General features: G+C 39.7%; 1 protein-coding gene across 1 annotated transcript; it reads left to right on the forward strand.

Moving 5' to 3' along the window:
• Positions 1-2,615: 2,615 nt before the first annotated feature.
• On the forward strand, positions 2,616-9,033 carry RB195_012432 (uncharacterized protein; the record flags this gene model as incomplete). Its single annotated transcript, XM_064194283.1, has 13 exons — positions 2,616-2,627; positions 2,681-2,741; positions 2,866-3,014; positions 4,886-4,983; positions 5,418-5,559; positions 5,737-5,831; positions 6,376-6,512; positions 6,786-6,873; positions 7,156-7,234; positions 7,305-7,454; positions 7,769-7,864; positions 7,952-8,037; positions 8,934-9,033. 13 exons carry the CDS (start codon positions 2,616-2,618, stop codon positions 9,031-9,033), a joined length of 1,293 nt encoding a protein of 430 aa, XP_064051866.1.
• Positions 9,034-12,571: the final 3,538 nt, after the last annotated feature.

The raw sequence follows: 12,571 nt of genomic DNA on the forward strand, positions 1-12,571 counted from the left end.
ATCAAATAGTTAAAGGATCTTTTCGTACTTCTAGGAAGCGACGAATTGTATCTACACATATGCAAAACTTTGTGTCGTTGGGCTGCTGGAAATTCGGAATTTATGAGAAGTTTATCCTAATTCTTTTTCCGATTACTTTCACTTTATTCCACTACATTTGCACATCCAAGTTGTTTTCATTCCGCTATTTCTCACAGCTCGTTCAGGAGCTTTGCTGAGCATTTCTCTTCTCATCATTATCCCAGCACCACTCTGGAAACACCCTCTGCCCACTTCGGTAAATAACCGCATATTCGGAGAATTCCATTACTGCAAGGTAACTTTCCAGGAAGTAATCGTTCCTTGTCAAACATGGAATGTACACCTCTACTGTCGCGGAATGTGATCGACACGACAAGGATACCCGGAGTCAATCAACCTAACCTCGTCCATTATTCATTCCGTTCACCATCCATTTTGTTGTTATGTTCTTAGTTTCAGTTTAGGTTTCCCTGAATGTGCGTAGACCCCTTCGTTGTGTATACTCCACATGTGAAATATCGTTCTGTTGTTCTAACACTGTGTTGATTATCCTAGTTGAGGTTGTCCTGATATCACAGCGGTATCTTGACTATCTCCTCGACTAAATGTGAGGTGTGGAGGCATGGTGGTGCATTGGTTTGCTCTGTGTTCGATCTCTGCGGTATCGTACATAAACGGTCTCAGGTGGCTCGTTCGGTGTACTACAATTCGCAAGACGATATTCGAAATCATGAAATTGTTCACCGCGTGGCAGGAGCTATCTGCTATTCTACTGTGCAACGAGCGCCTCCACTTTACCTATTACCTCAGTTATGTTCTCCAATATTCAGGGAAACTTATTGACACGGTGGCAGCTACCAAGCAATGGAATTTTTAAAGTTTGCTGCTACTGTGGAGAATTAATTTAAACGTACTCTTTCCACTCTTACAAAGGAACTCTGGACTCTAGAACTTTAGACTTCTTAAAAGTAGTCACATGAAATATATGCCTTTCAACCTTCAGTGAAGTCGTCAGATTAAATGAACGCGATTGCTCAACGCAGCGAAGGCTGATAAAACATAGAATTAATTCACAGCTTCATTTTTGCATCTTGCATTCAAGAACTGTCATGGAAAGGATAAATAAATATTTAACACCTGCAAAGAGTGCTGTTCAAATAAGCCGTTCATAAAGTTTTTCGACGGATATTCGGCGGAAATAAAGCAAATAAATGCAATTATGTGTGAACGATAATCTAATACAATGTATTTTTTCCCTAAGTGCCTTGTTTTATATGGAAGGTGAGCAGCTTTTAACGTCTAAACATCACAACTACTCCATGTCATCAACAAATGTGTGTAATTGCCTGCGAATTCCACAAATTTCGTGGGTAGGTTCTCGCAATAGAAAAAGTTTTTTCTTCGAATATTTCTTTGCAGTGTTTGAGCAAACTTCGAACAGTCGGAAAGCAGCCGTTTCAATCAAAAAAGTTCGGAAATCATAGGACGGGCGTAAAATGAAGTCAAAGTCCTACCTAATTTGTTTTGTGAAATAATGCAGCCGCAAAATGTGTGAGGGTTACAAACGTCAGATATGAGGACATATTTCAAACAAGGCAAGAAATATCTGGTTCTAAGTAGGGGCTGACTGAATGGAATGATAACTCCGAAGTCCATAGTTGGTTTTGCTGGCAAGTAAAAGGAAAAAGGACAAGAGAAGAAGGTAGACTCAGTACACCAGGACTAGATCTTACAATATCCAGTTAGAGTTAGTGAACGACATGTTGGTTAAAGGCATCAGCCCACGAATCAGGTGGTACGGACTTCAGGTGGAGTATTCGCATACGGAGTTGTAGATTGGATTTTTGGATTGGAGAGGGGGGTGGTTCCTCTCATCTCTCCCTGCATCACTGCAAACAGCCGCCTCCAGAATGCTGTTCTGTAAGACGCCATCTATTGCAGCGCGCCACCGTTGCTCCCACCTGAAATCCGTACCACCTCAGATTCGTGAGGTGATGCCTTTAACAATTCTAAACTAATTTCTGAGAATCGACTTTCATGATAGCTTATTTTTATTTCCACTTTATAAGTGCTGTGTATTGATTGTTTGCTGGAACTTTTGGAATTTTTCCCTTCGCACAAAAGTGGGAACAAATGAAAATACATGGGATTTGATGGATTTTAGTCAGATAAGCTTTTTGAGTGGAAATATAGAGAACAGTTCTTATGCAGTTTTTTTTGCATCAGCACTAACGAGCTTTTTGAAGAAGACATCCTTAATTGCTCTGCCGTGTACAAGAAAAACAATAAATGCATAAGGAACGTTTTTGAAACTTCACACTATACTGCTCCTATCTGAATAGTATCTGTAAGCACAATTCTAAAAACGTTCGATATCCAAATCTTTTCATGATCACGTTTCGCAAATTGCAGTCATCAACGTCAGCGTATTTTGGTTAATGCATGACAATTAAAGTAAACATAGTTCAGACCGTAAAGTTACTGTATTTTTTTCACGTTCCATATGAGCTAACAATAAAAGATGAAGGCAGCCGATATGAGGTAAATATAAGGGTGATAGTAGCAATACATTTCAAGACGCTCGTTCTCATATAATGCGATCAAGAGTGAGTTGTTCGTTCCATATTTGTTAAATTGAAAGTACGATTTTTGCTTTCAGGGACATTTCCTGTCGTTTCTTTGCGTTATCGCGCTCACAACTCATGTCTACTCTGCGATAGGCAAGTTTTTTTTTAAATTTTAGACCTTACGCTCCGATGCTGATGACCATTAAATCTGTTAGATTGGTGATTTTGACATAGGTCCAAATATTCTTAAAACTACTGCGAAACCAAGTTATTTCAGAGTGTAAGATAGACGGTAATCAGAACGCGAAAAATACAGAAAGACAAAAGTTTCTTGAAGTTCACAACCAATTGAGACAGAGTATTGTTGAAGGCTTACCATTTCAAAGCTTGGGAACTGTGCCTACAGGATCAAAGATGTACGGTTTGGTAAGCGAAGTTTTCAGATCAGAATAGACACTCCTTTTGCAAAGACATCAGTTTGCGTGCGAGCAGGTAGTACCCTATTATAATACTACTTGGGTATATCTTCAGCTTCTCCGCTTGACAGTACGGTTCCAAAAAAAGGAGTCGTAGAGTCTAACTTCATCTGAAGCTCGATTGGGCGGGTCTGAAAGACGATGAATGCAGAAAAAAGTTCCGCCAACCAGTGTCGATCAATGTTGCATCATGGGCCAAGAGGAAAATAGATGAAGGCAGTATAGTAGCAAGGGGTTTTCGACGGTCCTCAACGGTACCAGCGGACTTGCTTCCGGTGAGGCTACGCTGACAATTTGAAAGTTTTCCTTTCAAATTGTCAGCGTCGCCGTCAGCGAGGTGTTGAAGTCTTCCTTTCAAATTCTTTCCCTGAACACCCAGTTACTAATATTCACAACAGTCAGCTAAGTGGATTCCTAATTCGTGATGACGCGCTGTCATAATTCGCACTCCACAAGAAATTATCCGTCACGGAACAAATGAACCACCGAGGAATATCTTTGCTGCTCTAATGTTCAAGGATTTAGAGCTGATAATCGTGGATCGGCTAATCGGCGGAATCATCGAAGAAACCAAGGAACACCGACAAAGCAGCTTCCTTTTGCCCTGGCGGGTCGACGATTGACAAGGTATTTATGGTGAGGGGAGTGATTGAATTGTGGCAGCAGTATTCGAAACTCCTGCAGTTAGCTCTTCTGGACTTCGAAGCCGCTTTCGACTCTCCTTGCAAAATCATCTCTCCAATGCGCTCTGCGCCAATGCTGCTTGAAAAAAAGTCGTACGCCTAATGAACGACATGAATAGAAGAACAACTGCTGCGGTTCGAACACCAGCTGGATACAGAACGGCGTTTGAAGTATAAAATGGAGTAAGACAGAGGGCTATGGCGGGACCCTTTCAGCTCATCTTTGCCGTTGATGACACTATGCGAAGAACAGTTGAGAAGTGCTCAGTCGATGTTGTTTTAGCACCACGCTGGTAGCTGCACGTCGCTGGTAGTTTTCGAGTATGATGCAGGGACGGCGATGTAGGAATATCTGTTTCTACCAGTGCTAGCTTGCAACATAGTGTGAAACTTCTATCGAAATTTGTTGCGACCTGTGATGGTGGCCCCGGGAAAGATGCTCTGAGGAGAATCTGGCACGCGACTCATTGACCAAGAGTCTGTGGTCGACCCCTAGAGTCAATGAAATGAAGTTGTGAGTCTACCTGTCCGCAATTCGATGTGAAGTACAGGTACGGCGAATGACACGTGAAAAAGATTAGCATCTTGGTCGCCTATCTGAAGAAGCCACATTAAACCATCTCCTTGTCGTGAGGACGCTCCCAGACTCAAACCTGAAGAGGCTTCATGGTCGTAAAAGAAAGTTCTGGACTGAGGTGTTGAAGGAAGACCTGAGAGCAACTTGCTTTGACAGGCAGTTCAGTCGAGATGTAAGGTATCAGCGACTGCGGACGACAAATGGATAGATTCTTTGCGGTTCCACCTGTAAATCAAACAAGATAGGCTAGGATATGACTAAGGAGAAAACATTGGCAAGGATGCTGACACTCATGTTAGGCCGTAACATCCACCTAAAGTAAAAGTTAAGTAAGTCAAGACTTGCAGAGGTGTGTAGCTAGTTCCCCCGATACCGCTGACATAAATTTCCACTCTATTCATAAAAATTTCTGGGTTGTTAGTTGACGTTTTGTTCGATTCATGTATTTTTCAAACTTGACAAATAAGGATATTTCGAGGAGTACAAAATTGCCCTTGTAGCAGAAACAAAATACTGAAAACTGTGAATTTTTGAAGCTTGGCACTGAAACTACACTTTCAGTCATATAGCTGCCGGATGGAATACGATCTTCAAGCTGAACTGGACAAATGCACTGGAAAAATCACTAATTTCAAAGGATTTGCTCAAAATTTAGCTATGTGAGTACCGGCTAGCACAATTATAATGATACATTTGGAAATTTTAAAGCTCTTTGAAAGGTAGCCTCAATAAAATCCGATTCGCTGAACTCAATGAGAATTTTAGTAGTTAAAGAGAAACCATGCACGAGAGGAACTGCAGGTGCTCTGGTTAAGCTTTTCTGAATTCTGAGCTTTCATGTTCCTAAATCACCCTCAAATTATCGAAACTGATTGTTGAAAACTTGGATGCTATTCTCCGAAGTTAGGAAAAACAATATCCGGTTTTGTTCTGCTTTTTTAAATCTCCTGTTTGCACAAAACATATATTTAGCGGTTTTCATGTTTAAAAATCAGAAACTGCGAAGTTCCATATAATAGTAGCTTATAGCTAGTAAGTAGTTACCCAACAGCTAATAGTACGGTTGTTTACGTTTTGAAGTGTCTGTTTACAGAGTCTACAGCGCAGGAGGGAATGTCAATCCAACACAAAAAATTGATGAAGTTTTGAATTCGTGGGTCAACGCCGGTCGTATTTATGGGATACAAAATTCAGAAAATATTTACCTTGATCCTCGGACGTATACATTCGCTAATGTGAGTTTTCCAAAAAAAATGGTTCCGCTACATTCCTTGGGCAAAACTCTTTGAAAATAAGTTGAATCAAACCTATAACAGCTACGAAAAGTTTTAACCGTAGTGTTTGGAAGAAGATGATTTTCTTTCTTGGTTGGTTTGTCAACAAAAAGGTGCAAAAATATTGAAAGCTTACAGATGGCATATGCAAAAACATTGAGGATTGGATGCGCATACAAACAATGTGGTGCCAACAATGTGGAAGCTCACATATCATGCGTATATAACCTCGTGTGAGTTTTGTTAACTTTTTCCATTGAAAAGCTAACCTATCCTTCTCCACGGATCCTTCTTCATTTCAAATTGTTCTGAGGTTTATGAACGCGCGTGCTGCTTTGCAGTGACTTACGCGTGCAAGCTGATGTAGCAACTCAGTCCTTCTATGTATCCTTCCAGAGACGAATGATACTAATTTGTTGACCCCAGAGCGACCAGGGGCTTAGTTGACACTAGATCAGTTTCGAACCATTAAATGAGCAGTGCAGTCAGAACCAAACCTCTAATCGACTGTGCCACATCCTCCCTATCGTACTAATACCATAGTATTTTTCAGCCATTAGCATTTTGGCATACTTTTCATCTTCATCATCTTTTAATTCTCATAATTCTCAATTTAATTTCATTAAATTCTCATAACAACCCTACTCACATATCATTTTTGCGTTCTAAGCGTGGTTTCGGTTTGTCACAGATCCCTCACATTGCGCCTGGATTTTTCACATACAAAAGTCAAATAAGTATGATATGAGACACTTCGAAAACGAATAGGTTCTTCAGAGGCGCCTACGGAAACAACACCATCTACGAAAAGGGATCGAAGTGCACGAACGACAAGGACTGCACAACTTATCCAGGCTCAACCTGCAAGAAGCAGACGGGGCTGTGTATGTACAAAGGAACGCCGCCGGTTCCAGGTAACCTCACAATTCGTTCTCAACTTGTACCTTCTTGCTGGAGGTACAGCTCCGAAAACGGGAAGTAGTCAAGAACTTGTTATCAGTTCCATTATTTATTTACGAATATATTTTGCATGAGTATTTACTAGTCATTCATTACCTGGCAAAGATTACTCGGGGTCTAAATGTAGCCCCTCAGCCTCATCGTTTCGATTATCCTTTCCTAGTTCAGAGAAGAAAAGACCAGAATTTACCCTATTGTAACTTATTTATTTGTGAATAAGTGTTCAGGCGGTGGAACCAACACAATGTGTCAAGGCAATAAAGGTATGACCGATGAAGCAAGGAAGAAAATTCTAGAAGCTCACAATACTCGAAGGTTTGTCGTGATGCTGTAGACTTCAAAATTTGGAATTAGAAGGACCACGAGAATTTGCAAGAATCAATTAACATCGATATCATTTAAATCAACCCTAAGGAGGTGGCAATTCCCTTAAACCAAATGTAGGAAGAAAGCAGAAAATTGAATTATTTTTCTTAACCAACATTCATAAAAAGGAGTAGAATGAATTGTTAGAACACGTACTAAGAGCATAGTGTGTAGTTCTCCATCATCTGCACCATTTTAAGTTGATGAAGGCCTAAACGAATGAAATTGTAGAAGTCTTCTTGCAAGAGGTTTGGTACAGAATGGCAAGAGCTCGAATAAATTACCGTCGTCATTGTTTATGCCAAAAATGGTAAGTGAAAAGGAGAACTATTTATGTATTTAATGTAATAATTTAGACTAATGAGTTCGCTTTTTCGTAGATTTATAACTGCGAGACCGAGGCTTCGGCGATCGAATACGCGAACGGTTGCTCATTAAAGAAATCGGAAGAGAGTACACGACCGGAGTACGGAGAAAATGTATACGTCTACCCAATACCGAACGCGGACCCAGTACCTGCTTTTGAAGAAGTGGGTTGAGTATTTCTTGAATTTTAAATAAACCCCGGACCATTTAGGTTATAAAAAAAGGTTGTTGGTTGACTGCTGTCTGCAAATGCTTATGAAATTATAATCTCGCTTACCGTGATCTATACGAGTTGGTAGAATTATTGGTATTCTCTTAACTTTTCGGTACATGCAATGCTACGAAGATAAACTATCACTATTTCTTTACTACATCATCGCGAATACGAACCATAGTACGAAATAAATCTGGACACTGTCGAAGAATAAAAAACAACAAGAAGCAAATCGATACAATACATATGTGAGGAATGTTCCAGGCAGCCACAAGCTGGTGGGATCAGATCACCAAAGAGGCAATTGATCGGCAAGTGACCTACAGTGTAAATCTGAAGAATCACTCAAGTTTCAGTCAGGTGAGCTTATATAATCGCTTCTGTAACAAAAGAGGATTGCTGAATTTTCGATAAATTCCTCGGAAAAAAATATCAAATGTAATTTAGATGGCATGGGCAAGCAGTGTGAGGCTCGGTTGTGCGATACAGACATGCTACGACAAATCCTTCATCGTGTGTCGATATAGTCCAGCGTAAGTTTTCGGGTAGGATTTGTCGACTTGTGGATTCATTGAGCTTTTGAAGCCAGAGAAGAAAGAGATGAGCTCATTCGTTTTCCTGCACTAACCTATCGCATTCGGGTAAACTGCTGCTCATGAGGGTCCCAAAGTACCGTATAATTGGACGGTTGCTCTTCATATTTGTTTGTCATAATTCTCTTGAACAGAGATGAATCTCAGAGTTATGAACTCTATTCGATTATTTTCAAGGAAAATTTCCAGATGAATAGTTAAAGGCAACACTCCGCGAATCTGAGGTGGTACGGATTTCAGGTGGAGTATTCGTATACGGGATGGGAGACTGTAGAGAGGGTGGTGATTCCGTCCATTTCTTCCTAATTTCCGTAAAAAACGGCCCGGAAGACACGGCTTCAGGCGTTTTGGTACACTATTTTCTACAGGGAGTTCGACTGGAGTGCGGCAGCGTTGTGCTGCGCCGCATCTTCCGAGGCGTTTTTTACGGCAATTAGGAAGAGATGAACGGAATCACCCCCCTCTCCTTAGTCTCCCATCCCGTATACGAATACTCCACCTGAAATCTGCACCACCTCAGATTCGTGGGGTGATGCCTTTAACTATTCATCTGGAAATTTCAAAATAAAAATAAAAAACCAGTTAATCGATAATCGACAGAGATAATCCTCTATTGTTTACAAAAACTCGGCTATTTGATGAGCATGCTTCATTGCCACATTTCCAAAAGAAATGAGGCTTGAAATCGAAAAAAATTGAGGCCACAGTGAAGATGAGCGTCTCAAACTTTTTTCTGCTCTCATCTCTTTTCAAAAACGGTGGCTACCAGCTACTTTTTATTAAATGGGAAAGGACCTTTTTACCAGCAACATGAACTTTACACCAATCATTTTCAGAGGAAATCTTCTCAAAGAGCAGATATATAAGCCGGGAGCAGTATGCAGAGGATGCCAAGCAGCCTGTAAAACATCTGATGGACTGTGTGATATTTTCTGAAAGATCTGTTAATAATAAAGTGGATTCTGATCAGGCGGTGAAACTCTTTCTAAAATACTTTTCAGTAATTTGCGAGTCGTTGAGAATTTGTATCATTTGAGTTTCACCACATCTTTACATCAGTCGACTCGACTTGTACATCGAAAGGAGACAGAGTCTGTCAAGTCCATGTTTCTCTGTCTGTGAGGACCATCCACGTATCAGAAAAAGAGACTAAGGCAGAATTGAAACAACCACCTACAAAAAATAATATCAGAAGTTACTAAAGTTAAAAAGTACTTTTTAGAAGAAAAAGCGAAGATTAGTGGATTTCTCTCACTGCTTTTATCTTCTCTCCATTTCCTCAACACCACTTTTTTCGAACACTGAACACATCCAACCTGCCCACTTGGATGAACTTCTGCCCACTTTAGTAGGCAACCACATATTCTAAGAATTCCAACCATGCAGCACAATTTTCTAAAAAGCAATAATTCCTTGCTGAACTTCGTATGTACCACTCTTACCTCCATTTAGTTCTCCTACATTTCGTTAACAGACGCAATGGCAACTACTCAGAAACGAAATTTTTGAAGTTTGCTGCCTTTGTGGAGAATTAAAGGCATCACCTCGCGAATCTGACGTGGTATGGATTTCCGATGAACAAACTCTATACAGGGTCGTAGATTGTGGGATCAGGGGAGGTTCCGCTCATCTTCACATTCAAGTGAAACCTATGAATATGTTTCTGAGGAGAAAAAAACGTATACACTGAGAAGCGTTCTAACGTTCCTCATAGAAACTAAGGCGGTTTTCACGCCGTTTTTTAAGGACGATTAGGGAGAGGTGAGCGGAATCATCCCTGATCCCGCAATCTACATATCCATCTCTAGCTTTTGCCGTGGATTCCTTCATCACGTCAGATCCGTGGTATGGTGCCTTTAAAGTGACAGAGTAAAGTCGCCATGATGAATGAACTCGCTATTTAGCACGATGTTGGGTGACATGAACATAAAAGGCAGGGTCAAGCGTGTAGTTAGGAAAAATCCCTCCTGAAAACGACCCCCCCCCCCTCGCAGACCCTCCCAAAAATGACCCCCTCCCCCTCGCAAACCCTCCTAAAAACGACCCCCTCATCTCGTTCCTACCAGTATAGCTGCCCACACAGCAATCAAAATTTGGGTATAATAAAAAATTTAAAAGACAAATAAACGCCTAATAAATAAATAAAAACAATACCATGTAATAAAGAAATAATTAATTGTTTTAAAAAATAGTAATGCTACAAATAAAACAAAATACATATTGTAATGCAGCGATTTTAATGGAATGGAATAAATAATAACTAGAAATTATATGTTCATGTTAATTATTTTCAAGATGCGACGTGTGCCAGATGGAAGAAGATCAAGAAAAATAAAAGTTTTAAACAATAAACAAAAGTTCGATCCCCGCCGGAACCATTATTTTTGCAAAACGAAAAAAAACAGCTGGAAAAGAAGGAGAACACCTTTTAAAACAATTTTCACACTATTTCCAACTATTAATAAACAATTTTACTCATCGACAAAGGAAATGAACGGATGAGAGTTCGATCCCCACCGGAATCTAGATTTTTGCAGAACCGAAAAATTCACTGAGGAGAACATTGTCACCGGCAATTTTTTGAAATTGTGTTTAGAGCACTGTTTGCCACATACAAGTGTTATATAGAAGTTATTTTAGCGATTAAAACCAGGTCTTAATTGGAAGTTACTGCTGGACAGGTCGGATTTTGTTACCTTGAAATAAACATGAATAACTCAGTAACGAAGAGACATAAGAAGAAAAAGCTGGCTGCGTTGTGTAGAGGAAGATTGCACTATGAAATGGTTAAAAAATCTTTTGTAGGGACCCTCTGGCTTTTTTGAAACGTAGTTGAGAAAAAGTTGAGAAATTTGGCATTTTTCTCAACTTTTTCTCAACTAGCTTTTTTAGAGACGAAAACCAACTGTAAAAAAGTAAAGGAAAGCTGTGATAGCAAAAATCTTCCTCTACAACACACTTCAAAACGAATTCGTTTTTATAAACTATGAGCAGAGTTATGGAAATTTGTTTAAAGTCACACAGATTTTGACGCGTTGCCGAAAATCTGAGATTTCGCTCTTTATCCCGTTGCGAGGATACGGTAGCGCCGTTGAAAAACTCGACTTCATATTTGGATAGAGCATCAAGGAAAACCCTTGATTGCAAATTTTGGCCTCTGTAGGTGTTCTGATTCTCTCAAAAGCTAGTTGAGAATAACTCGAAAATTTGAGGCAAAAATTGGGATTTTTCTCAACTAGGTTTCAAAAAGACTAGGAAAGCTAGGGCCACCAAAACTTTGTAGAAATATAGAAGAAATCTATCTCTACAGACCGCAGCCAGCTTTATTGCATAAAATTCACTTTGAGCGTAGATATTCAGAAACTCGTGAAGCCTACTTTGTACCAATTTTAACCCTAATTGCGCCTGTAGATGTCTTTTTTCGCTCAGTAGCAGCATCAGAATTGTTTTTTCGACTGAAGATAGGAAGTTCGTTACTGTAGGATGAGAAGTGTGCTCTCTAAATTCTTTTACGCCAAATGCAAAAATAGCACCTTTGTAGGGATTGATCCCTGACCGTCACAATAAAAACGCCGCGGCATCTCGTTGAACCATCCAATTTCGGTAGAAACAGCATCAGCCCTATTTCAACAGAGCGTGTAATGGCCAATTAGTAGATGTCCTTAACAAAGTCTTTGTAATCGCGCATAAATAAGTCTGCACTACACTTACCAACTTGAGCCAGCGTAGTTGCTTTTCATTGCAGCTATGCTTCTACTTTTACTTAGTGCTTTTACACTTCTGTTAGCTTCTGAAGATCTCGTTTGTCATCCGTTCCTAAGCGAATTTTCGACGCTGCGTTCCCGTACAACTGCAGATCTTCAATATATTGAATTGTGCCGAAGGGTGCCAAAGCACTGCGCAAACTATGAAGACTTTTATGGTACTCAATACGAAGTCACCTCTGGTTAGTTTCATTTCTTTCATATAAATTAGTAACAGACAATTTTGTTGTGTAGACTGTAATTTTGTAATTTTGTTTTGTAGAACTGTAATTTTGTAGTGCTTAGACTTGATGGGTTTGACAAAAAGTCGATTTTTTGAAAGAACAAAAACTTTCAGGTAGTTAATTGCATTTAAAATAATGGGTTTCCTATTTTATCACATCACAACATTATCACTTTATTTATTATGCATCACATTTATTCAAGATTTCAATTGTTTTGGTTTGTGCCACCGAAGCGACTCCGACGTCATCAAGCATCAGTTAGAGCAACAAAAAATGCTAAGTGGTCCATTTTCAAGATTGGCTCAAAAAGCGCAGTAGTTTCATTACCAGAATTATGAAGAATAAATTTTTAAAAATCATTTTTTGGTTTGTGTACCCTCTTTTTATCCTAACTTTTTTGCTACAGTAGTCTTCCTCAACTGCAACCGCGAGTCTTCTTCAATCGTTTATTCGATTATTGAAGAAAATTTATTTATTCTATATCAT

This window comes from Necator americanus, chromosome III, assembly GCF_031761385.1.
Source record: "Necator americanus strain Aroian chromosome III, whole genome shotgun sequence".
In the NCBI taxonomy this organism is placed as follows: Eukaryota; Metazoa; Nematoda; class Chromadorea; order Rhabditida; family Ancylostomatidae; genus Necator; species Necator americanus.